The sequence below is a fragment of the Chiloscyllium punctatum genome, chromosome 11 (assembly GCF_047496795.1).
Source record: "Chiloscyllium punctatum isolate Juve2018m chromosome 11, sChiPun1.3, whole genome shotgun sequence".
NCBI classification, from domain to species: Eukaryota; Metazoa; Chordata; class Chondrichthyes; order Orectolobiformes; family Hemiscylliidae; genus Chiloscyllium; species Chiloscyllium punctatum.
The window spans coordinates 84993386-85019223 of record NC_092749.1 but is presented as its reverse complement, the minus strand read 5'-3'; the positions used below and the strand labels follow the sequence as shown (position 1 = coordinate 85019223).

General features: G+C 39.7%; 1 protein-coding gene across 4 annotated transcripts; it reads right to left on the bottom strand.

Annotated features, from left to right (window-relative positions):
* Positions 1-509: 509 nt before the first annotated feature.
* Positions 510-25838, bottom strand: LOC140483151 (uncharacterized). Of its 4 annotated transcripts, none has more exons than XM_072581165.1 (2): positions 25782-25838; positions 510-5963 (listed from the first exon to the last, which is right to left on the bottom strand). In XM_072581165.1, exon 2 carries the CDS (start codon positions 5933-5935, stop codon positions 4709-4711), a length of 1227 nt encoding a protein of 408 aa, XP_072437266.1. In that variant the 5' UTR covers positions 5936-5963; positions 25782-25838; the 3' UTR covers positions 510-4708. The 4 variants fall into 4 exon arrangements, with proteins under 4 accessions (XP_072437266.1, XP_072437264.1, XP_072437265.1 ...); XM_072581163.1 differs by having other exon boundaries at positions 25792-25811; XM_072581164.1 differs by lacking the exon at positions 25782-25838 and adding an exon at positions 13987-14201.

The following is a 25838-nucleotide window of genomic DNA, read 5'->3' as shown; positions in this document are numbered from 1 at the left end:
ACATTTTCTTCAGTATAGTATGTGCTCAGTTTCTACAATAGACCTTGAACCAACAAATTTCTGCCTCAAATAGTAAGAGTACTATTAGTGAATCACAACTGACAATAACAGAATACGTGGTGTAGTCTCAAAATTTCTAACTACAACAGTATTCAGAATTTGATTTATACAAGCCATGTTTAAATGTTTAGCCTTTTGTCATGAAGTTGAATGAAACTATGCAGGCAAGTCATTGCATACGTCACAAGTGTTAGAACAATCTTCTGATTCCAGTCTAGTCATGCTTTTGCAAAGCATGACCAATTATGAAAGTGTGTAATTTAATGCCAGAAAACTGCAAGCAATAAAGTTCAAATATTCAGGGAAATTTCCACACATTCCACTACAGTAGCTTTGCTAGATGGTAGAAATTTAACAGGATAAAAAGGTTACTGTCACCTGATGTTAAGAGACATATTTTATTAAGAGTTCAAGATGATTTAAGAGTTTATTTAAAATATTGAACCATTCTAGTTAAACAAATGCTAATGAACACACACGAGACACCAGATGCCCCATACCACCATAGTTGAACTGCTTCATCAGACAGTTCACCTTAAACAGATCAGGCAAGTAAAAATGATTCAGAACACTTGCCCTTTAAATACCAGTTATTGTTCTGCAATTCAATGCATCATTTAAGTTTACACAAGATAGCATTGAACAGTTCACAGATGTAGACAGGTTGTTGTTTACCTTTATCTGATCATGATCGACAGAGCATAGAAATGGGAGCTACAGGATCCCAAACTTTGCTCTCAAAAGAAACATCACTGTCTACAATGTAACATTAGGAGAAATAAAAACCATAGGGAACAATCAGAAGTTGAATCTATAAACAGGCAGTGGGACCCCGTGACTCATGTGGGATGAAACGCACCTGAAGTAAAACTACAAGCACAAACTAAGCTAGAACTAGCAAGCACCAAGAAGGAAGAGACTATTAGAACAACTGGGAGAAGATAAACTTTACATTATATTGACTTAAACTGGAGGCTGATTAAAACAAAGGACAGGACCAGCACAAGAAACAGTTATGCAGGCAGTCCATCAAGCTCAGAAGGTTTTCAAAGCTGAATCCCATCCAGCCACTCTTTAACCATGTGATGTATTTGCATTCATTTGCTAATGTTCACAAATCGTCTGCATAACATTTTCACGAATATAAATGGAGGAACATATACTCAAAGCCATCAACCTCTCCAGAAAAACTGATTGTGTTTCAGGCTATTTTATTCCATCTCTTTCAATGATTTTCCATGCTAAATATTACATAGATTTGAGGTGAAGAAAAATCACATCAGTAAAGCATTATTTTAATAGTTGTGTTTAGTCCCTTTAATTATCTGTTACATTTAAAAATTGATCAGCAACAAAGACAAACACTATTTCACTGGACATAACAAAAGAAAGCTACTGTAATTAAGCAATGGTTCTTCACACTTGTTTTAATGCAGTCAGAATTTAGAAATCCAATTCCTGCTTCTAACAAGCAATTGCAGCAGGAACCAGACATGCATCAGTAACACAGCAGACTTCGGAGTGCTTGTGTTGCCATTTGATCCTCTACATTCCATCTCTTCCTATATATTTGAGTTATTTTAAGGTGTCAGCAAGATAGTCAGTGATGCACTTTTTGCTGAAACATTCTGAATAAATCATGGAATAGCTAAATTTTCTTTTGTAGATTCCATAATTAAACAGAGGTGCCACTGATTGACAAATTGTGAAGGATCAGTCATAACTGCCATTTGAAATGCTTGTGTTCACATACCATAGCTTTAAATAAGAACCTCGGGCCTGATAACAAAAGGAGATGAAGTTCCCAAGTTAAGCAGCAGTGATTGCAATTTTTCTATCTCAACTAACACCTGGAAACATAAATGGTTATAGCACAGAAGGTCCATTGTCTCAAGTCTGCTTGCTGCCAGAGAAATTCATCCATTACTAACTTACCTGTCTTTTCCCTGTAGCCCTGCAAGTATTTTTTTCCCCTATTTCCTTAGATAATGATATAATTCACTTATGAAAGCCAGAATTTTATCTGCTTCCATCCCATTCTTAGGCAGGGCATTCCAGATCCTAACACCTCACAGCCTAAAAGGTCTATTGCCATACTGCATTCGGTTCTTTTTGCCATTCACGCTAAAACCATACCTTCTGGTTCTTGAACCATTCACCAACAGGAATTGATTCTCCTATTCTATTCTATGCAGACATCTCATGATTTTGAGCATGTCTAGCATAACTCTCAACATCTCTGTTCCCTAGGAAAGGAGCTTTTCTAATCCATCTATGTGACAGATGTTTCTCAAGCCTGGAACCATACTTGTAAATAAATTTTCTGTATACTGATGATATCTTTCACATCTTTCTGAAAGTGTCATGGCACAATTGCACACAACACATCAAGTGAGACTGAACCAGTGTTTTGTAAGGTTTCACTAAAACTTTCTTGTTTTCACACAATAACCTGGTTAGACACACCTCTGGGACAGGTGAGATTTGAACTTTGACTTTCTCCTACAGAGGTAGGAACATTACTGCTGCACAAGACCTATTGATCACTTATTTTACCTCCCCCAGAGACCTCAGATAGGGCATCAGTTTAACATTTTATTTGACTGACAACACTTCTGACATTGCAGAAATTCCCGAATTATACACTGGCAGTGTTTGCCTTGATTTTTATGTTGAAGTTTCTGGAATGAGACTTGAGCTGAACTGCAAATCTTTTGGCTAAGAGACAACACTGCTATCCAGTAAACCACAACTTTGCTGACACTTTTATTGAGAACAACCTGGATCTCAAATGCATTATTAACTAGTTTCTTAACCTGCACTGACACTTAAGGATTTCCACATCTACGACCAATTCCTTTACCTCTGTACCTCTTTTAGTGTTATATCTTTTATTTTATGTTGTCTCTCCTCATTCTTATTTCACATTCCTCTCCCAGAAATGTCATTTGCCAATTTTCTATCCATTCCACTAGTCTATGTCCTCTCTTCACCATTCACAATACTTGCAAGCTTTGTGCCACTTGCAAATTTTCAAACTGTACCCTGCACACCCAAGTATACATCTTTAATATGCACCAAGAGAACCTGTGGTCCATGGAATGACATGCTTTGTTTTGGGTTTCTAAAATCAAAACCACACTCTATTTCCTGATACTCAGATGCCTACGTATTCCCATTGTCACTCTTTCATTCTATGGGTTTCAACTTTGCAGTCAAACTTAAAATAGACAGCCTTGTCATTTATTTCATGCTTATTGCTTGGAAAGTGGCTGCCCTGTTTCTTATATTATAGTAGTAACTGCACTTAAGTATTTTGAAAGATCCTAAGATCATGAAAGGAGCTATACAAAAACAACTCCTTTTTTTAAGTGATTCTGAATTTCTTGTAAGCTTCCAAACCTTTATTAATTATGAAATGAGTGACTGATTGAAGGCTGTGATATAAATGCAGAAGGACTATATGGAAATTGCACTGATGTGATTATAGTTCAATAGTCTGCTCAAATTCAATTGCATGATCAAACAAAAATGTTACATTTTCTATAAACCAGCACAGTCTGGCAGGAAACTAGGGCAGATAGGTAGTAATTACCTAGTGGACTGGTAGTGTCACTAGACTAGCAGTCCAGAAACATAGGCTAATATTCTGGGGACAAAGGTTCAGATCCCACCATGGCGGCCGGAAAAATTTGAATTCAATAAATTCTGGAATTAAGAGTTAGTCTAATGATGACAATGTAAACACCGTTGTAAAAACCATCCGAATCTCTTGCATATGTTAGGGACAGAAATCTGACATTGTTACCTGATCTGGCTTCTATGTGTCACTGCAGGCCTCCAGTAATGTGGTTAAGTCTTAACTGCCCTTTGAAATGGCCTAGAAAACCAATCAAGGACAACTAGGGATGGACAACACTTGCCAGTATTGTCGATGATGCCCATGAGTCAAACAAGAATTAAAATTGGCTTCTTTGTCTCCTTTTTGGTAAAAAATATTCTTTGATGCAGTTTTCTTTCTAAAATAAACAGCTGAAAATCTTTAATCAGCAAAAATAAGCATTTTTAATCAGTCTCTACCTCTATGTTATTTTAATTAAAACCACTGAAAATGACTAACAAAGGAATTAATTTAAAACATGCCCACTAATGCTGTGATCTAAGAAAATTAGTACAACTTTAAGAGTTTTCCTGAACAAAAGCAATTTGTGAGATCTTGCAACTTCCACTGAGGGTTTTACGGACAGGACCAGATTCTAGCTAATGGAGTTCTGAATTAACATAAAATAGTACAGAAAACACAAACTTAAGCAGATTTGGGCATAATTCAGTTTTTAAAAATTGCCCAACATTCTGCACTGGTTCTGCTGATTGCCCCCCTCCCTGTCCAAATTACATTGACATTACTAATGTATATGAGTAGAAACTTCACCTACTGATCCTGTAACTTTTCTGTCATAGTGATGCCAATCTATGGCAGTGAAAAACTGGAGATAGTCACATGTGAATGAATGCTAATGTGTATGATGTGCTTAAACCTTTCCTAAATCTGAAACAGCTGTATAGATTCCCTCCTGTGTTGATATACTACTGCATCCAAAAAGGAGATAATGTAGTATTTCTGGCAGGTGTCAGAGCAGAAGGTCTTCTACCTTTTGTGCATATGCTGATGTTTCAAGAGGCTTGATGACACTGTGAATACCTTGCCACACACTTCACATTTGAATGGTTTCACTCCTGTGTGGATGCGCTGGTGCCGTGTCAGAGAAGAGGAATCAATGAAGCATTTTGAGCAAACGTCACACTTAAAAGGTTTTTCACCAGTGTGGATGCGGTGGTGCTTCAGAAGACTTGAGGACACGGTGAAGGTTTTCTCACATACCTCACATTTGAATGGTTTCTCACCAGTATGGATGCGTCGGTGTTTCAGGAGATTTGATGATTGCGTAAAGGTCTTATCGCACATCTCACACTTGAATGGCTTTTTACCAGTGTGAATGTACTGGTGTGATGCAAGTGAGGAGGAGGAGACAAAACGCTTCTGACAGAGGTTGCATTGGAATGGCTTCTCACCAGTGTGAACCCGCTGGTGATTGGTGAGGTGGGTGAACTGGATGAAACCTTTCAGACAAATAGTACATTGGTAAGGCTTCTCATCTGTATGCGTGAGCTGATGGATGAGCAGCTGTGATGACCTGCTGTAACCCTTCCCACACTCAGAGCATTTGAATGGCTTCTCACCCGTGTGGATATGTTGATGTGTTTTAAGCGAAGAGGATTCAGTAAAGCGCTTCAAACAGACATCACACTGAAAGGGCTTCTCACCTGTATGGATACGTTGATGCTGCAACAGGCTTGATGAAACGGAGAAGGCCTTTCCACACACCTCGCACTTGAATGGCCTCTCACCGGTGTGAATACGGTGATGCTTCAGGAGACTCGACATATGCATGAACACTTTGTCACACACCTTACATTTCAATGCATCCTCATTCTTGTGGAAGCGTTGATGAGCAGTGAATAAATATAACTCTTTGAAGGTCTTTTCGCAACGGGAGCATTTAAAATCGTCATGTTGCACAAAATCTCCCGGAAACATGGGCAACTTATTACTAGTCTCACAAGGTGTCTCCTGAAATGAAGAATATCCTATAGCAACATCTTGGAAAATACTCTTTTCAGAGGTGCTACTGTATAGTTTCAGTTCCAATGTAGCAGCACCGGTACCCTGATCAGCTGAATTTGTAGAATCTGGTTTTCCTTCTTGACAGATTTCAGTTTGGGTTAGGCTGTTCAGAAACTTAACACTTTCCCCTGAGACAACTACATGAAATTGTTCTTCGGGCAGCGATGTGGCACAAACTGCAGTATTCATCTTGCCTCCTCTATGCAGAATGGTCCTTCTGAAAAACAAAACAGTATTTTATTTTAGTCAGTTTTTCTACACTTCTCTACAAGGTTCTGATTCCTTGCTGAGAAAGATTTCATAACATTTAAACAGGTCATAACATTTAAACAGGTTAAGCTGCTAGGTCATTGGATTATGTCCTTTCATTAGCTTCCAGTTTCATAACTATATGCCCAGTAATAATCAGTGCATTAGTAAGCAGGAGTAGAATGTCTTGATGACTTTCCATCCAACCCTGTCCAGAAGCATGAAAGAAAATTATCGTCTGCATCTCACACTGTTGAGGATTGGAAACCTCAACTGCTCTGACAGATCTTCTTCACACACACTCTTTGACACCAAAGAATCTTACCAAAGGGCTGTCATAATTTTCAAGCCTCAAGTAGGGTTAGCGGGGAAAAACTTTGTTCTTGAATACTCTCCCCAAACTTCTTTGCATCGCTACACTAGTTTTGGGAATTTTTAAATATCTTATTAATTGGCTATGTAATTCTGATTTGTCTGATGTATCTAGGCACTTTGCAGGAGACTTATTTTACTGGATGATAAGGAATGTATAAATCAATTAACTTTTTTTTAAAAGAAAAAATAAAGAATACAAAATTCAAAAGCTGTATTCTGGAAAACACACTTGGCAAATATGTACGTCAGAGAGAAAAAGAAACACTATTCATTACAAGACGGGGAAAAAAAAAGTCTATTATATAAACTTCAGAGATTATATTAAGTTATGAGACTTGGTTTATTTTCTCAGCCTCATTTTAGTTGGACTCCAATCATGAAAGCAAAAATAGTCCCCCTCATTACCTGTCTATTGTTCATAAATTAGAATACTTACAGGTTTTAATTAACATTACACCAGAACTACATTAAAAACACAAAGATAGATCCAAAAATTATCTTTGATATAGAAAAAAGCCCTAAATTACTTTGTGGAACACTTGGAAAAAAATTGACAAATTCAAAAGATGAGCAAGGAGGCTAAAGTTTGGTAAAAGAGATAGGTTTTACAGTGGGTCTTAAATCACAGAACACAGATACTTGCATGTTCAGAAGCTAATCACAAAATATAAAGTGCTCACATTAAATAGAACATTCCAATGCTACCTAGGCCTGGATTTGCATTCTGATCTTCGTTTAAGGCATAACAATATGGTGAACATTATACACAGAAATGATCAACAGAGGATTGAGAAAAATTACCTCCTAGTAATAGAACTTATGTACCTATTGCCAAGTAGTGTTAACTGGAAAAGGTTGCAGCTTCCAAAAGCAAAGTAATCAGTTCACTGCTCCTCAGAACAAAATTCCAGCAGCCTCATCAGTCAGAAATTCAGGACATTCATTTATACCAAATTCCAGGATCATTGTACAATGCCATCAAAGCCCTGGACAGTCACTGTAGTTACATTTGACTTCTATATCATGGATTGCTAAAAACTTAGGAAACATATATCTACTAACTAGCTCCATTACCATAATAATTTGAGTAGAAACCAAACACTGAGTGGAGGAAACTGACTCTCATTAGAGTTTCAAGACTCAGATTTAAAAAAAAGTAAAGCTGCCATAGCCCCACCAGACCATATGGCTGTGCTCCCATCTGGGAGAGTCAACTAGTGGTTGTTTAACCCTAGGGTCACCAGGCCTCAGACAAGAGGAGAAGTTGAGAGCGAGAGTCCTTCTCAGCTGATGCATGAATCAAACCTATGTTGGCAACACTCTGCATTGCAAAGTCGCTCTCCAGCCAACCAGCTCCAATTTACTCACTCAATGGATAACTGTCAGAATGGGTACAGAATATATAATCGGTATTTAGGTACTGGATTTTGAGTAAATATTGTGCCCAGCACATTAAGGTGTACCTCACCCATGACTAACATTTCAATAATCTGAGTATCAGGAAAAGGTCTTTGCTATGGAGTTATATTACTAGCAGGGTATTGGTTTAAAGTTGAAATGGTCTTGCTGTCGAATGAGTACTAATATATCCAAAATGCTCTGTGCAGTTTTTAAAACAAAAATCTTATTTGACTATCTTTGCCCTTTTAGCTCTTAATCTTACTCAATTTCTCTCACCTCAGTTCCTTCTGTTGAAGCATCTGAGCCACTGGCCCAAATACTCTAATCTTATTTCGATTATGTACTCAGTCAAAAGCTTGTGCTGGAGACTCTTGAACATGGGGTTCCTGTGATTAGCATATCTAGTAATTACAAATCAAGCACTGAAAAAAATCTGCACTGAAGAAAACTACCATCATTTTTTCAGCCGTCAGCATGCTGCATTTTGAGTTTTAAAGGTCCAGCTGTACAGAAGATACATTGAAAATTCCCAGGAAAGGGTAAGTATGTGAAGCACGGGTGCTGTTAGGTGACAAATAGAGTCGGGAGTTTCAGGGCTATGACTGCCATGTCAAAAATTGTTTTGAGATGGGCCAAACTTCTGTTATAATGCTTTGGAGAGTGACACTACTCTCTTGCCGCAACTGGTTAAAGGTGAGGGTACCGATTGTGAAAATGCTTTTTCTCACATTACCCTTCCTTCATTTGCAAATCACTTTAAAATCTATGCCCTCTTGTTCTTTTTTCTTTGCAATCATGAACATTGCCACCCCTGCCACATACCTAGACAGCCCTTTAACCCTATCTCCCTCTCCACCCCCCCCCCCCCCCCCCCCCCAAGGCCTGAACTGACCCACCTCTTTAGGACTCAACCAATCTCCGTCACTGAACTTGACGCACCACTCCAACATATTTGCTTTGTAAATGCTCTCACACATTTGGCATCCCACCACTACCCACTCACATGGCACCACCAACCCTAATCCACTTGCTCCTATGATTCCTCCCTCCACCCCACTCCATTTCCCAAACTCTGTCCTTACTAATCTTACATATTCAGTAGCTTTCAAACTGTTTGTTGGACATTTAAACTTTAGAATACATATACAATGCAATGAATGCTGGCTTCAGCAATGTACTTCCATACTGCAGAATTATGGAATTTTTGAACAGATATGTAATCGGAGATGCTTGTTCAGAAATTTTCAGCGCCTAAGTCATCAAAAGGTAAATGGGTTTTTAAAAAATCAGATCAGGATCAGACACAGACACAGTATCCAAACCTGTTCAGAATCTTTGGGCCTGACAGTAAGAATAATGGGTAAACACTAACGTGACATCTTTCAAGAATCTATGGTGGGACCTCAACTGTTCACCACATTCATGAACAATATGATCGATCAGTAGAAAGGTAGAGAAGATTTATCCATTTATTTCCTTTTTTTAAATACAGTAATACCAGAGGATTAGAAGAGGCAGTTTGTGGCGTGATACACTTCTCTGGGAGATATTGGAAACCATGGATAGTGTGCACAGCTTCAACACCGACATCTGCAGGAAGAGAGTGTCTGTCTGCAGCTCCTCTCAGGCTGCACAGATTGGCTGGAGCAACAGCTAGACACACTTTGCAGGATGAAGGCAGAGGAAAGCATCATGGATAAGAGTTTCAAGGATGTGGCCACGCTCAAAGTTGAGGCAGATAGATGGGTGACTGCGAGGAGAGGACCCCTGTGGCTATTCCTCTCTTAAACAAGCATACTATTTTGGATACTGTTTCAGGGTGATGGTGGGTGCTGGCTGGCTGGCCTATATAGGGGTGACGATACCAGTAGCTAGAATGGTGGCACCAAAGCTGGCTCATGTACAGCAAAGAGAGTCAAAGTGCAGGCAAGTATTTGTAGTTGAGGGCTCTATAGTCAGGGTGCAAATAGGCAGTTTTCTGGCCACACTTGAGACTCCAGGATGGTGTGTTACCTTCCTGATGCCACAGTCCAGGTTAGCTCCAACAGGATATGCTGAAGGGGGAGGGTGAACAGTCAGAGGTCATGGCCCATAATGGAATGAACAACATAGACAGGAAGCATAACAAGATCTTGCAAAAGGGAGTTAGGGAGAAAATGAAAATGCAGCACCTCTAGGATTGCAATCCTGGGATTACTCCCTGTGCCACATGCTAGTGAGACCAGAAATAGGAAGGTAGTACAGATGAATATGTAGCTAAAGAGCTGGTTTGGAGAATGGGAATCAGATATCAGGACCATTGGGATCACATCCAAGGCAGGTGGGACCTGCGCAAAGGACAATTGCACCTAGACAGGAGGAACATCAATATCTTTGAAGGGAGGTTTGAGAATGCTACTTGGGATGGGTTAAACTAGTATGGCTTAGGAGGCCAGTTTAATGAACAAGGCAGGACGATAAAAAGGTGTTTTGAGTATTACAGGAGGGAGAAATAATAAAAAGATGCCCAAGAACAGGATCGAGCATACAGCCAAAATTTGAATTCTTTATACAAATGCACAGAGCACAAGAAACAAATTAGATGAATTACAGACACAGATTCAGCTTGAAAACTACGATACAGTAGCCATTAAGGGGACATGGCTGCAAGATGATCAGGACCGAGAACTGACCACACGAGACAAGGCTTACAGCAGAAAGTTACCAAATGGTTTTTGATGGAATAACAGAATGGGCAAAACTGTAGCATATGGATTTTGATGCAGCCAAATGCGATATCATCCACTTGGGACCTAAAAGAAGATAGAACAGAGTACTTTTTAAATGACGACATGCGAGAAACAGGGAAGGAGTAAAGAATCTTGGGGGTTCAGACACACAGACGATTGAATGTACAGGTACATAAAATAACCAAAAAGCTAACAAAATGCTGGCTTTTATATACAGTAGAGTAGATTGCAAGAGTTGAAAGTCATGCTGCAGCCATACAAAAATTTGTAGCATGTTGATTTTATTTATTTATTTTCACATGTATCTGGTTATAAAACACAGTGAAAAGTGTTATAGAGTCAGAGATGTACAGCATGGATACAGATCCTTTCGTCCAACTCGCCCATGCCGACCAGATATCCCAAACCAATCTAGTCTCATCTGCCAGTACCCGAACCACATCCCCCAAACCCTTCCTATTCATATACACATCTAAATGCCTTTTAAACGTTGCAATTGTACCAGCCTCCACCACTTCCTCCGGCAGCTCATTCCATACACATACCACCCTCTGCGTTAAAAAGTTGCCCCTCCGGTCTCTTTTATATCTTTCCCCTCTCACCCTAAACCTATGCCCTCTAATTCTGGACTCCCCCACCCCAGGAAAAATACTTTGCCTATTTATCCTATCCATGCCCCTCATAATTTTGTAAACCTCTAATAGGACACCCCTCAGCCTCTGACGCTCCAGGGAAAACAGCCCCAGCCTGTTCAGCCTCTCCCCATAGCTCAAATCCTCCAACCCTGGCAACATCCTTGTAAATCTTTTCTGAACCTAAACAAAGAATATAAAGGCAGAAAAAAGGAAGAAATAAAATAGTATCCAACTTTACAGTCCTTCATGTAAAGTGCGCCATCATAGGCCACGGGCTTGGTAGCCAGGCACAAGTCTCCTTTGCCGTGCTGCTGAAATGAAAGTCGCCCCTCTTCGGCACCATATAGCCTCCACAGATGCCCCCACCACTATGAGTCCTTGATGGACCTCACCAATACAGACCTCACAGCTGCTGTCAGGTATCACACCAACCCAAACGTGACACCACTACTGTCACGAGTCTGCTTCAGACCAACCTCTCCAATGTAGCCGCTGCTGATATGCAGGGTCTCCTACTGGCCCAAACCCGCCTCTGCTGTCACCTCCTTGAAGGTGCACTGGACACAGATGCATTCAGGAACTTAAACTCTGCAGCAGCCATGATTCGGTGCTAGGACCGCTTTGACGGTGCAGAAGCTGCCAGGAACCCGAATTCTTCTCTGATGCTGCTGCCACAGAAGCAAAGGGAGATACAAAAGAAAAGTTGTTCTGAATTGGTTGAGTGAGATAAGATACTCAAAGTCTGTGAGAAGATTTGTAGCTTGGGTGCTCGTTGTTGTGGTTCTGTTCGCTGAGCTGGGAATTTGTGTTGCAGACGTTTCGTCCCCTGTTTAGGTGACATCCTCAGTGCTCGGGAGCCTCCTGTGAAGTACTTCTGTGATCTTTCCTCCGGCATTTGTAGTGGTTTGAATCCTCCGCTTCCAGTTGTCAGTTCCAGCTGTCCGCTGCAGTGATCGGTATATTGGGTCCAGGTCGATGTGCTTATTGATTGAATCTGTGGATGAGTACCATGCCTCTAGGAATTCCCTGGCTGTTCTCTGTTTGGCTTGTCCTATAATAGCAGTGTTGTCCCAGTCGAATTCATGTTGCTTGTTATCTGCGTGTGTTGCTACTAAGGATAGCTGGTCGTGTCGTTTCGTGGCTAGTTGGTGTTCATGGATGTGGATCGTTAGCTGTCTTCTTGTTTGTCCTATGTAGTGTTTTTGTGCATTCCTTGCATGGGATTTTGTACACTACATTGGTTTTGCTCATGCTGGGTATCCAGTGAGTTGTTGTCTGAGAGTGGCTGTTGGTTTGTGTGCTGTTATGAGTCCTAGTGGTCGCAGTAGTCTGCCTGTCAGTTCGGAAATGCTCTTGATGTATGGTAGTGTGGCTAGTCCTTTGGGTTGTGGCATGTCCTCATTCCGTTGTCTTTCCCTTAGGCATCTGTTGATGAAATTGCGCAGGTATCTGTTTTTGGCGAATACATCGTATAGGTGTTCATCTTCCTCTTTTTGCAGTTCTGGTGTACTGCAGTGTGCTGTGGCCCTTTTGAATAGTGTCCTGATGCAACTTCTTGCAAGTTCCTTTTATCTGTTCCCCATAATATATTCAAAACTTAATTCAATAACCCTATAGACCTTTTAAAACAGAGGCAGTACACCTCTAGTTTAGCTTAATCCTGAGAGACCAAGTATTATTCTAATAATTCTATGCTCCATCACCTCTAAAAAAGGTTAAAAATCACACAGCACCAGGTTATAGTCCAATAGGTTTAATTGGAAGCACACTAGCTTTCGGAGTGCCGCTCCTTCATCAGGTGGTCCACAACCACCTGATAAAGGAGCGGCACTCTGAAAGCTAGTGTGCTTCCAATTAAACCTGTTGGACTATAACCTGGTGTGGTGGGATTTTTAACTTCGTACACCCCAGTCTAACACCGACATCTCCAAATCATCACCTCTAAGGCTAATAGATCTTGCCGAAATGTTTTGTCAAAATTGCTGAAAGTATTCCAGACGTGTTCTATCATTGCATTTCATCTCCCTTTTAACCAATTGAGGAATTAACTCTTCCCAAGACCACTTTCATAAGCAAAGTATTTATTGTAATCAATTACAGTTATCAATTCTTGATGATTACCTAACCTTTTTCCACTACCACTTACTCCTCTCCTGGACTTTTCACATTTAACATTTCTTTTAAAAAATCTGACAAATTTATAGAGCACTTGCATTTCTTTAAGATAAATGTTTTTATTCTCATCATACTCTACTTTGCTGTCCATAGCTTAGTCATAAAATTCCATTGCTGATCAATAGGTCTGTGTTAATTTCTCATTTCATTCACTTCAGTTCATTCATTGTTCTAAAGTCTAGTGGCTTTTGTTTTCATAATACCTTATTTATCTCTTTCTACTGCAACTTTAACCATGTCACCTCAATTAACTCATCTACCTAATCCAATTAAAGAAGTAAAAATGTTGATAACATTGAAGCTCTCTGAACTCCCCGGATCATCTGAAACTGCATTCTTTTTTTCGAAAAAAAAACTCTGGCACTTCTAACTAGGCTACTCTCCGTGCCAACTTATTCAAAATGCATTATTTGTGAAGTGCAATTTTGAAACCATTTATCACGAGAAACCGCTTTTACAGAAACATGCTTTATTCTAGCATTGAACGCTGTCTGCTGGTCCTTCCTTTATTTAATTTTAAACATTTAATATTTCAACTGGATCTTCCCTCTCAAATTACAGCTTTCTTCACAGAATGTAAAGTTCAATTATCTCTCATGATTCCTCAAAGCTCGTTCCTTTCATATTTGGCAATATTTGTTCTTCCCCCTGTGTCCCTCACAATCCAGAGACTTACCTAATTTCTTTGTCTCCTTCTTGACTGCTTTTGTTCAATCACTTGATTTTTTTCTGCTTGTTTCTGCTCTTTGATCAGTTACCTTCTTTGTTCTTTCCTTTCTTGTGTTTTATAGCCACTGATTTCCCTGCAAATTAAGAATCAGGCGATCTGCAGAATCTGAGTATTTTTCTTCTGGCTGCTTTGTAGCCTGATGTGCAAGCTAACAGCCATACCCTACGTTTTTTTCAGTTTAACCCAGGAAGTGATTTGTTCCTTCATTAGCCCTTCCTTCAGCTGCCTGATTTCTGCAGGGTCTGAGAGCCTGTCCATAAAAGCGTAATTTAATCCAGCTTTTCACCTTGCATATATTGTGTAGTTACTTTATACTTCATTTAATCATGTCTCTCCACATTTTAACTTAATGTTTTCCACATGGGTTGTCAACTCTTCAGGTTTGTTTTGGAGTCTCCAGAATTAAAAATTAATCTTCTCAAAACTGCCACAAGCAAGCGGAAAAATAAAGTAAAATGTCATTGAAAATTACTGTATACCTGAACTACTTTAGCTTATTTGTATAATATTGTTGAATGAGGAGAAAGGCTATTTGACTGTCAACTAAAAACTATTGCGAACAAAACGCCCGATTGCTTTGTTAGGGCATGAAGCAGGTGTACGGTGAAAATGGGCACATTGGGAGTGCAATTGACAGGGCGAAGAAAGAGGTGATAAAGCATTCAAAAATAATTTCAGCCAGACATGGCAATATTCTACTTGTCTCAATAGCTAATACCATATAAGTTCCAGTTGAAAGTGTACGTCTCGGGCTTGAAGTCTAGATTAGAGTGGTGCTGGAAAAGCACAGCAGTTCAGGTAGCATCCGAGGAGCAGTAAAAGTCGACGTTTCAGGCAAAAGCTGTTTTCCTGAAGGGCTTTTGCCTGAAATGTCGATTTTACTGCTCCTCGGATGCTGCCTGAACTGCTGTGCTTTTCCAGCACCACTCTAATCTAAACTCTGCTTTCCAGCATCTGCAGTCATTGTTTTTACCTTTTTGTCTAGGGCTTGAAGCCATACTTTAGAATGAGTAATGGGGTAGGCCACAGGCATGTCCTTAGATTTAAACTACAAACATTCCTACAGTATAAACAGGGGTATTGCGAAGTGTAGGGTAAGCCATTCAGCCCATCAGTCTCTGTCATTCAATGTTGATTGAACACTTCAGCACCTTTTGCCCACGAACCTCAAAAATCCTGAACATCATTGGTAATCAGAAATGTATCGAATCCCTACCTTAAAGATACACAAGCAGTGAGTTTTCATAGCTCTCTATGGTAGAAAATTACAAAGATTCACAATCCTCTAAGTAAAAACATTTATGCTTTTACAGATTTCAATGAGATAACCTTTCATTCTTGAAATTCTAGAGAATACAGATCCAGTTTGCTCAATCTCTTTTCATAGAGCATTCCTGCCATCCTGGAAACAAGTCTGGTGAACTTCGTTGCATTCCCTCAGTAGCCAAAATATCTTATCAGAGATAAAAACACCAAAACTGCACACAGAACAGGTGTCGTATGACCAAACTCCTTTACAATCGAAGCATAATTGAACTACTCCTGTATTCAAATCTTCTTGCAATCAAAACTAACATCCAATAGGCTTTCTGAACCTCTATGTTAACTATCAGTGACTTTGAGAAGCATACCTCTGGCCCTTTGATCATCTACACTTTCCAGCCTCTCACCATTTAAGAAATAATCTGTACATTTAGAGTCAGAGATGTATAGCATGGAAACAGACCCTTTGGTCCAACTCGTCCATGCCGACCAGATATCCCAACCCAATCTAGTCCCACCTGCCAGCAACTGGCCCATATCCCTCCAAATACCCATCCAGATGCCTTTTAAAATGTTGCAATTGTACTAGCCTCCACCACTTCCTCTGGCAGCTCATTCCAGACACGCACCACCTTCTGTATGCGTCTGTCTTTGATTAAAAAAAGATTGAGCATGGATAGATATAAAAGGTTCTTGGTGCATATGCAGTGGCTATACTGAAACAAACATGAAGTCAGCACTACTCAGTCATATTCCACTATTTACAAACTGCACTAAAAGAAAAATGCATGATTAGAACATGCTTTAAAATGTAGGATACCAACACACTGATGCTTTGGAAAAGGTTAGAAGGTTTCAAACATGGAATATTAGTCAGGATGGACATGGATTTAGGGGGGCAACAACATGTTCAAACTCCTTGTAAAGGAATGGGAATTTGGAAGTTCGCAAGGATATTGTTTCAATTCTATGATCCTAAGAATCCCTACAGTACAGAAAGAGGACATTCAGCCTATCAGGTCTGCACTGACCCTCTGAAGAGAGCTCACTCATACCCAGTCCCCAACACTATCCTCATAACCCCACATTTATCATGGCTAACCCACCAAACCTGCACATTCCTGGAAATTATAGGGCAATTTAACATGGCCAATCTGTATAGCTTTGGACTGAAATTAAACTGGAGCACTCAGACAAAACCCATGCAGACACTCAGAACATGCAAACAGTCACGAAAGGCTGGAATCAAACTCAACTCCCTGCCACTGTGAGGCAGCAGTGCTAATCACTGAGCAACTCCTCCCACAATCCAAAGATGTGCAGGTTAGGCGGATTGGCCATGCTAAACTTTCCCAAAGATGAATACGTTAGGTAGATTAGCCATGCTGGGATTAAGGAATCAATTTTTCTTTGAGAGGGGTGGTAACAGACTATAAAGGAGAGAGGATGAAATCCTGAAGCAAGAGTCATCAACAATATTCATCAACAAGGAGGGGAAGTTGGGTGGCCAGCAGTTTAATGGGAATAAAATCAGGGGAGTAAAGGTGGATAATGAGAACAGAAAGGGAAAGAGAGATGCAAAATTTAAGAAAGATACAAGTTCAGGGCCAGAGCAGAGGGGCATTTTTGAAATTTGGACAAGGGGAGAAACACAGCAGAGGTACTGATAAAGTGGCTTTAACATCGGTTACTAAAGAAATCCATGAGTTCCTCACATTTATTATTGAAGTAAGGGCTGAAGGAACAGAATTTTGAAAAGACACTTTGCAGGAGAGAAAAGAAGCCAATAGCTTTGGGTTCCAATAGGATCCTGAGCAGTGAACAGTATTAGAGGACACAAACAATACCCAGAACTACTCTATGTGATCCAATTAAATTAGTCTGTGGAAGGATAAACCAGTTGTCTGCCACATCTTTTTAACTCACTGTATCTTGAACTTTGACGAGTGGAGATAGGGGCCATGCCATCAGGAATGACCAGGGGGAGTGTAAGTACTGAGGTTTTTTTTAGGAACTAATACAGAGTATTACTGTTGCGTTGCCTTTTCTCCACAGTTATGGACCAGACCTATGCTAGGAGAAGGGAAAGGAGTAACTACTGAGTCCCACCTAGCAATTTTAAATAAGCTTATTGGCAACAGTATATCTTTTTTTAAAATAGTAAGATTTATTATCTATTATTTAGAAAAATGGCAGGGCTGCTAGGACATCTGGAGGGTCTGGAATTCATTGATTGGAACAGTAATAGAGGTAGGTAACTTTGCAACCTTTATAAAGTACTTGGATGAGCACTTGAAATAACTAAACATTTTAGGCTATGGGCCAAGTGCTGGAAAGTGGGACAAGAGTAAATTTGGCCCATCAGTGTGTACGGCCAATCAGAGAATCCATTAGTGAACTGAATATTAACTTTGTAGTCTGGTCTTAAACAAATTTTGTTCCTTGGTTGGTAAATGGCGTCTTGAAACAGACCCTTCAGTCCAACTCGTCCATGCCAACTAGATATCTTAAATTAATCTAGTCCATTTGCCAGCATTTGACCCATATCCCTCTAAACCAAACCTATTCATATACCCATCCACATGCCTTTACATGTTGAAATTGTATCAGCCCACCATTTCCTCTGGCAGTTCATTCCATACAAGCATCAGCCTCTACACGAAAAAGTTGCCCTGAGGTCCCTTTTAAATCTTTCCCTCTCACCTTAAAACTATGCCATCTAGTTTTAGACTTCTCCAAGTCTAAAAATATGCAAATTGGAAATTAGTCGATAGAATAATCTAAATCACATATTCGTTTATTTTTAAATGAACCACCTAAAGTGATCAACTAAAAATGCTTGAATGCCTAGTAGTCCACATTAACTACATTCCAGCTCTCTGCCACCTGTTTTATGTATAAACACTCTGAAGAACATTGGATTGCAGTCCAAATCACTATAAACATACTGTTACTCTAGATATAAACTACCTGTATTATTCAATTAGAACTTCTTTTTTGGTGCTGAGCTAAAATGATTGCATGCACTTATTGTAAATCCAACTGTGAACTACTGTATTATAATCATTAGACTCCAGCCTGAATATACAGTACAATTCAAATGCTCCCTTTAATACATATGTATTTAACCTAAAGTACTTCACCAGACAGTTTATGGAAATATTATCACTCTCGGTAAAGATATACTAAAATTTATTTCTTCCTTATTTCCACCTGCCCTTGATGCTACACAGTTGAGAAGTACAAGTCTAGGTTCACTTCAATATGGTTTACTCCATACTTTATTAACATTTTAACTTCTTTCCAAGCTTCTGTAACCTTTCCCTGAAAGTCATCTTAATTACTGGAGGGATCGACTTATATGCTTTGCTTAAATCCTTGCATTTACTGAACAATGCCACAAGTGTAGTCTGACCATTGCATTATAAAGCTTCAGCAGAGGCAACTCCTGCTACTGTGCTAATTTTACAAATTCTAGCCTTCCATCTTTTAATATCTCAGTTTCTCAAATTTTCCATTTAGCCTTATTTTTATTTGTGGACTTTGTTTTGTTTCTGTTCTGCTGAAACTTTCCTCTTCCAACACACATTAGTTATTCTAAGAAATGTTCAATCTCGACCTGGAAAATTCATTGCCGCAGAATGAATCTATTTTCACCTCCTCCTCAACTGCTTATGGAACTGTCAACTATGTCTGTTGCCTCTCAACTTGAAAAAAATCTGCAGGCACTCCTGGCTGCCTCCCATATCCTGCCTTAAAAATAAGCTTATCCAAACTCTGCTGTCTGTACTTTAATTTGCATCAAAACCTATTATCCAAGACCTTTACTGGCTCCTGGTTAAACAAGGTCATGAGTTTAAAATTTGCATCCTTATTTTCAGCCCCCTAGGTCATTATACCTACCCATCTCTAACATATTCCAGTCGCACATTTTGCATATATATACACATATATCTCGGTTTTGGTTCTTTGCATCACTCTTGACTTTAAATGTCTTTGAAAGGTATACTCTCAGCTGCTGAAGTCATAACACCCAGTATTCCTGCCCAGAATTTTGAACTTTTGTTTTCCCCTCTAACATGCTGCTTAAAACCTAACTCTTTTTGCCATATGTCCATATGTAATATAATATTAAATTTTGTCGAATAATGTTCCTGTGAAGACTGAGAAGTACCTGATGTTAACGGCACCATAATAATGCAAATTCTTCCTTTAATGTCCTCAGAAGTTGTTTTAGAGGAATGGTTAAATAGTTGGGAGAGCAAAATAACTCATAGTATGGGTCAGATCTTATGCTGAATAATAAACAAATTTCTTCAAATGGGATCTGTATCAAACTATAATGCAACTGCAAAAACTCAGTTACTATCCTCCCTCAATCCTGCAATACATGAGAAGATTTTATTTTGTTGAAAGAACAAGCTGTTGTATTCGTCCAGGAGGTCGAAAGAGGTAGCTTATCCTGAGTCCAGTTCAATCTTAATGCAACAGTGAGCCATTCCCATAGGCTTGCTCTGTTAATTTTAATTTTCTTAGCCTGTTGTCAGAATTATAGATTCAATTTTGTTGGTTCGCCAAAACGTTAACCACACAGGTACTGAAGGCAGAAGCTGATTTCCCAAATGTGAGGCTCTGAAAGCAACAGCTAGATGAACTGTAGTTTAATTCAAGACTTGCAGAAGCTACACAACAATGATAAACAGATACACCGTGTTTAAGCTTCACCAAATTAGTCTATCATACTTTTGGACACTGAAAGCAGCATGACTTGTTTTTTTTTCCCCTCAAGACTGAGCAGTTTGTCTTGAAAACTAAGTTATTGCTGTACAAAGCAAAACAATGTCATCTCTCTATAGAGTCGTGAGTTATGGAGATATGGCAGGAAAGTGGAGTTGAGGATTATCAAGTCAGCATGATCACATTGAATAGCAGAGCAGACTCAATGGGCCAAGTGACCTACTTGCCTGACAAATTTATTAGAATTCTTTGGGTGGTAACAATCAGGATAAACAAATTGGAAACTTTGGCTATATTTAGATTTTCAGAAGGCAGTTGTTCAGGTACCACATATGAGACTACTTAATAAAGAATCCATGGTGATGTAGATATGGATAGATGATTAGCATTTTCAGGATGGCAACTGGTAACTCGTAGTGTGTACAGGGATCAGTGCTGGGGCCACCATTATTTGCAAAGTATATTAATGACTTGGGTGAGGAAAGTGAATGTGTTATAACCATGTTTGTAGAGGTAACAAAACTACGTAGAAGGCAAATGATGAGTCTACCGAGAGATATAGATAGTTTAACAAAATGGGGAAAAAAATTCAGCAAATAGAATACAATGTAGCAAAATAAGGTTATGCACTTTGGTAGGAAGATGAAGAATTTCTGAGGATAATGAATCTGTGGAATTCTTTAACAGAGGGCTGTCAAGACTGTGTTGTTAAGTAAGCCCAAGGCTAAGCTAGTTTTTTTTAAAAATAAGGGAATGCATTACAGAAAAAAGGTAGGAAACTGGAGTTCAGAATAATCAGCCGAGTCATGAACAATTGACTGGTGGTGCAGACACAAAGGGGTTGTATGGCCTATTTCTGCACCTAGTTGTATCACTACTAAGACAATGGAAGCTTATCAAATAACTTTGAAATAGGCATTAGGAGTCTGGAAATGCAAATGTGTGCATATATTCCTGATAGTTAATTGCACTTGCAAGCTCTGATAACTAAGTATTCTGGACAATTGCCCACTTAGTTGATCTGAAATAAAAACAAAGGCAACCAGATAGTGAAGATCCATATGCCTGATTTAGCACATGTTGGTTATAACTATATAAGACATCAACATTTAAATGTTATGGCTGCAGTTCTGAGGTAATCCAATCAATTAAAAGTCTTCTTCAAATATCTCTGACCAGTCATAGGTAGCATGTTCCTTTTTACCACTCTAAATTTGTGTTTTGATGCTTGATTATTGTATCTACACAAAGGAGTAACAAAGGCTTTTTGATGGTTAACTAAACATGAGTGTTTATTTCTGTAATTCTTGGACAGAACTCCCAAATTTGTTAGGATGTGAAAGAAAAACAGGATGAACAAACCAGAATTAAACAGAACCACAGAATGGTTACAACACAGGAGGAAGCCAGTCAACCATTCTTAAGCAGCGATGTATCAAATCCCATTTCTGGCTTTACCCTGTAGCCCTGTATTTCAGGGAAATATCCAATTCCCAAATAAATGTCTCGACTGAACCTACCTCACTACACACCTAAGCTTTGAATTTTCAGATACCAACCACTTGTTGCATGAATATGTCTCTCCTTGACTTCTAACACCAATTACCATAATTTACATGCTGCTGTTCCCAAGGCTTCCACCAGCAGGAACAGGCTTTTCCAGCGATGGGGAGAAAAATTCCAGATCAGCTGAATTTTAACCAAATTAGCTTTTAAAGATTTTAGAACCTTATCTATTACAAAGAAATCTGTTTTGCCTATTAGAAAAATAAGACACCACCCCTTATTATGGGTGTACTTAGAAACAGGCAAATTATTTTATTTTAAACCAAACTAGTGCAAAGTTCTTATCAGGCTGAATGAATGAGGTAACTCCAAACTATTCGTGATGAAGGGCTTTTGCCCGAAACGTCGATTTTCCGGCTCCTCAGATGTTGCCTGAACTGCTGTGCTTTTCCAGTATTACTCTAGTCTAGAATCTGGTTTCCAGCATCTGCAGTCCTTGTTTTTAACCTAACTCCAAACTCAGCTTTGTTATTTAATAAATTAGCAGCAGTGAAAGGGAAAAGAGAAACTCACAGTGAAGAATGAATGCCTCCTACATAAAACTTATTTGAAATCACATGCTTTCGTAGCACTGCACCTTTGCCAAGTGAAGTGAAGAGAAGCACACAGGCACAGAATTTATAGGCAGAGATCAAAAGATCATACAAATCATGTGAGCGGAGTGTCGACACTGAAAAGTGTCATATAGTGTGAGTAAATCTGCAAGTGATCAAAAGTGTCAGACGGAGAGTAAATAACCTGGTGTATGTGACTTCTGACCTCATCCACCCCAGTCCAATACTGGCACCTCATCATGTCACCTACATTCTAAGTATAAGATGGGCAAAACAGGTAGACGATTTTCAATCCAAAGAAAATCAACCAAATGAATGCTCACTCTCTAAACAAGTGTATCAGGAATAAAGGAAAGAAGGGTGAAAGAGAACAAAGAACAAAATCTGAATTGTAAGCAATCAGAACATAGAATGAAGCACAGTATAGCTGGCAAACGTCATGTTTTTCAAACTTCAACACCAAGTATAAGTTTTGCAAGAAACTTCAACACCAAGTATAAGAAATTGTTGGCGAAACTCAACAGGTCCGGCAGTATGTGGTAGAAGAATAGTGTGAAGGTGACAATGTTGGACTGGGGTGGACAAAGTTAAAAATCACACAAGACCAGGTTTTAGTCTAACAGGTTTATTAGGTAGCACTAGCTTTCAGAGCACCGCTTTTTCTTCAGGTCGTTGTGAAGCAGGACTATAAGACACAGAATGCTATAAAATCTGTGCCTTATGGTCCTGCTTCACAACCATCTGAAGAAAGATCAGTGCTCTGAAAGCTAGTGCTTTGAAATAAACCTGTTGGACTATAATCTGGTGTTGTGAGATTTTTAATCTGGTGGAAAAAAGCAGACTTAACATTTTGAGTCCTGTGACTCTTCATCAGAACTCCGAAAGAGTCACTGGACTCAACATTAACTCCGCTTTCTCTCCACAAGATGGTGCCAGACTGAGTTTTGCTAGCAATTTGTTTCTATTGTAGAACCTCCAGCATCCACAGTTCTTTGTTTTATTCATAGAAATTCTGCTTTCTTATTCAGCAGGATTTCTGACTCAAGCTTTCATCTTGAGCATATGAAATGGGAATTGCCACTTGCCACATTTGCAGAAATAGATTTGGATGAAATTGTAGAAAGCATTTATTTTAGATACTTTCTCTTTAATATTGATCAAATTGGTGATTCGGGTTGTTTCTCTTTGTGCAATTTCCCAACCATGATTGGTCCAAATGAATTGCAGCATGCCTTCATAATTCAGCTCCGTTGCTGAACGCGAATACGCTGATATGAACAACTCTGAAGCACCACATGTCTAAGATTAGATTACTTACAGTGTGGAAACAGGCCCTTCGGCCCAACAAGTCCACACTGCCCCGCCGAAGCGCAACCCACCCATACCCCTACATCTACCCCTTACCTACACTACAGACAATTTAGGATGGCCAATTCACCTGACCTGCACATCTTTGGACTGTGGGAGGAAACCGGAGCACCCGGAGGAAACCCACGCAGTCACGGGGAGAATGTGCAAACTCCACACAGTCAGTCGCCTGAGGCGGGAATTGAACCTGGGTCTCTGGCGCTGTGAGGCAGCAGTGCTAACTACTGTGCCACCTAAGTCTGAGGATAAACAAATACTCCCTTCATACAGACTATTTTAACAGTTTTCTGGAATCATCTTTTCTCCATCCCAGTAAAAATTTACAGACAATAGCAGCAACTCGCCCTGAATTACATGTCAAAAGATGTACATGCGTTGAATTTATTTACAGCTGGAATAAACTTTTGCTGAGTGCTTTGAAAAATTGCTTTGAAAATCCTGCTCCATTTGGGTGGAAATTAGAAATTGTGGTCTACAGGCCACCAAATAATAACAGCGTACTGGGGCAAGCAATAAACAAAGAAATAACTAAAGCTTGTAAAAACTGTGTGGCAATTATCATGGGGGATTTTAACCTACATGTCAATTGGTCGAACCAGCTCGGACAGGGTAGCCTTGAGTGTATCCACAACAGTATGTAATGGAATCAACAAGGGAGCAAGCGATCCTAGATCTGGTCCTGTGTAATGAGACAGAATAATTAATGACCTCATAGTTAGGGATCTTCTGGAAGGAGCAATCACAGTATGGTTGAATTTAGAATACAGGTGGAGAGAGTGAAGATAAAATCCAATACAACAGTCCTGTGCTTAAACAAGGGAGACTGAAACAGAATGAGGGAGGATTTGGCTGAAGTAGACTGGAAATAAAGATTTTATGGTGGGAGGGACAATAGGGTCCTCAAGATCCCAGGTAACAGGTTTGAACACATTTCATTTGTTTGCAGAAAATGGATACATATGAATGATGTTGCTTCGGGCGAGTGTAATCCATGCTCGAGCTGAACTGATTATCTCACACTGGCACTAAACACACGTGGTCATATGACAAGTATTGCCCAATCACAGGGTCACAGCCATCAACATAGAGTTAGTTCGCTTTGGGCACTGTAACCAAGAGCTTGACTGACCTGTCTCTATTACGAGCAATCAAAGGACCATTCTGCTAAAATGTTGGGTCTAAGTAACCATCATCACAAAAATTGAAATTCAGACAACGTTACTTGATCAAATGATAAGCAGAGCAACTTTTTGAGTCAACAACACTGTCGTGATTGGAAAGCCTTGGGTAGCCACTGCAACGACAGCAACCTGAACGGGGACGATTTTGCTGATTGTTCAAATTCTCGAGATATTTGCCTTTCCGAGTTTCGTTGTGATGAATACAGGGCAAAAGGCTTCAAAGTCTCCCTCTCTTCGGCAATATTCAAATTCCACGCTACGACGCGACGATTTGAAGCTTGAGGAATAAGCATTTTAAGTAAAACCATCCATTCACCAACACGCTCACTCACCCCGGAACGAATGCCTAAATTCCGGGCAGAACAATCTCTAAAACCTACCCATTGTATCCAGTTTTCAACTACCCAGAGACAAAAAAAAACTCACTTTCTGGATTAGTGGTGCTGGAAGAGCACAGCAGTTCATGCAGCATCCGAGGAGCAAAAAGACTTTTGCCCGAAACGTCGATTTCGAAGCTCCTTGGATGCTGCCTGAACTGCTGTGCTCTTCCAGCACCACTAATCCAGAATCTAGTTTCCAGCGTCTGCAGTCATTGTTTTTACCTCGTTGAAAAAAAACCTTACTGCCAACCCACAAGACAGCAGAACGCATGCGCAGTAATGACAGTCACACCCGCCTATCTCAAGATGGCGGAACGGCTGCGCAGTACGAGGCAGAGAAACACCCATCTTCCTAACACAAGATGGTGGAACGCTTTCGACTGCCCGTTAATATTTCCTGACAAAAGCAGATGATGGAAATCTGAAACAGAGAGAAAAAAATATTGCTGGAAATACTCGGGTGGGGTAGCGTTTCTGGAGAAACAAAGAGAGTAACGTTTCGGGACAAATCACCACTCACTGTAACGGTTTCTCTCCAGTTACCCAACCTTTTCTCAAATCTCTTCGTGCATCCTACTGATAATACAAACGCCTACAGACATGAAATACGCCCCATAGTTAAATAGGCAACGAATCCCAATTGACCCTCATTTCTGTACTGATGCCCGATTACTTTATAATATCAGTCTCACCTTCACTTACCCGCTCCAGCCAAGCATCAAAGTGCGCATGCGTCCTTCACATCAAAC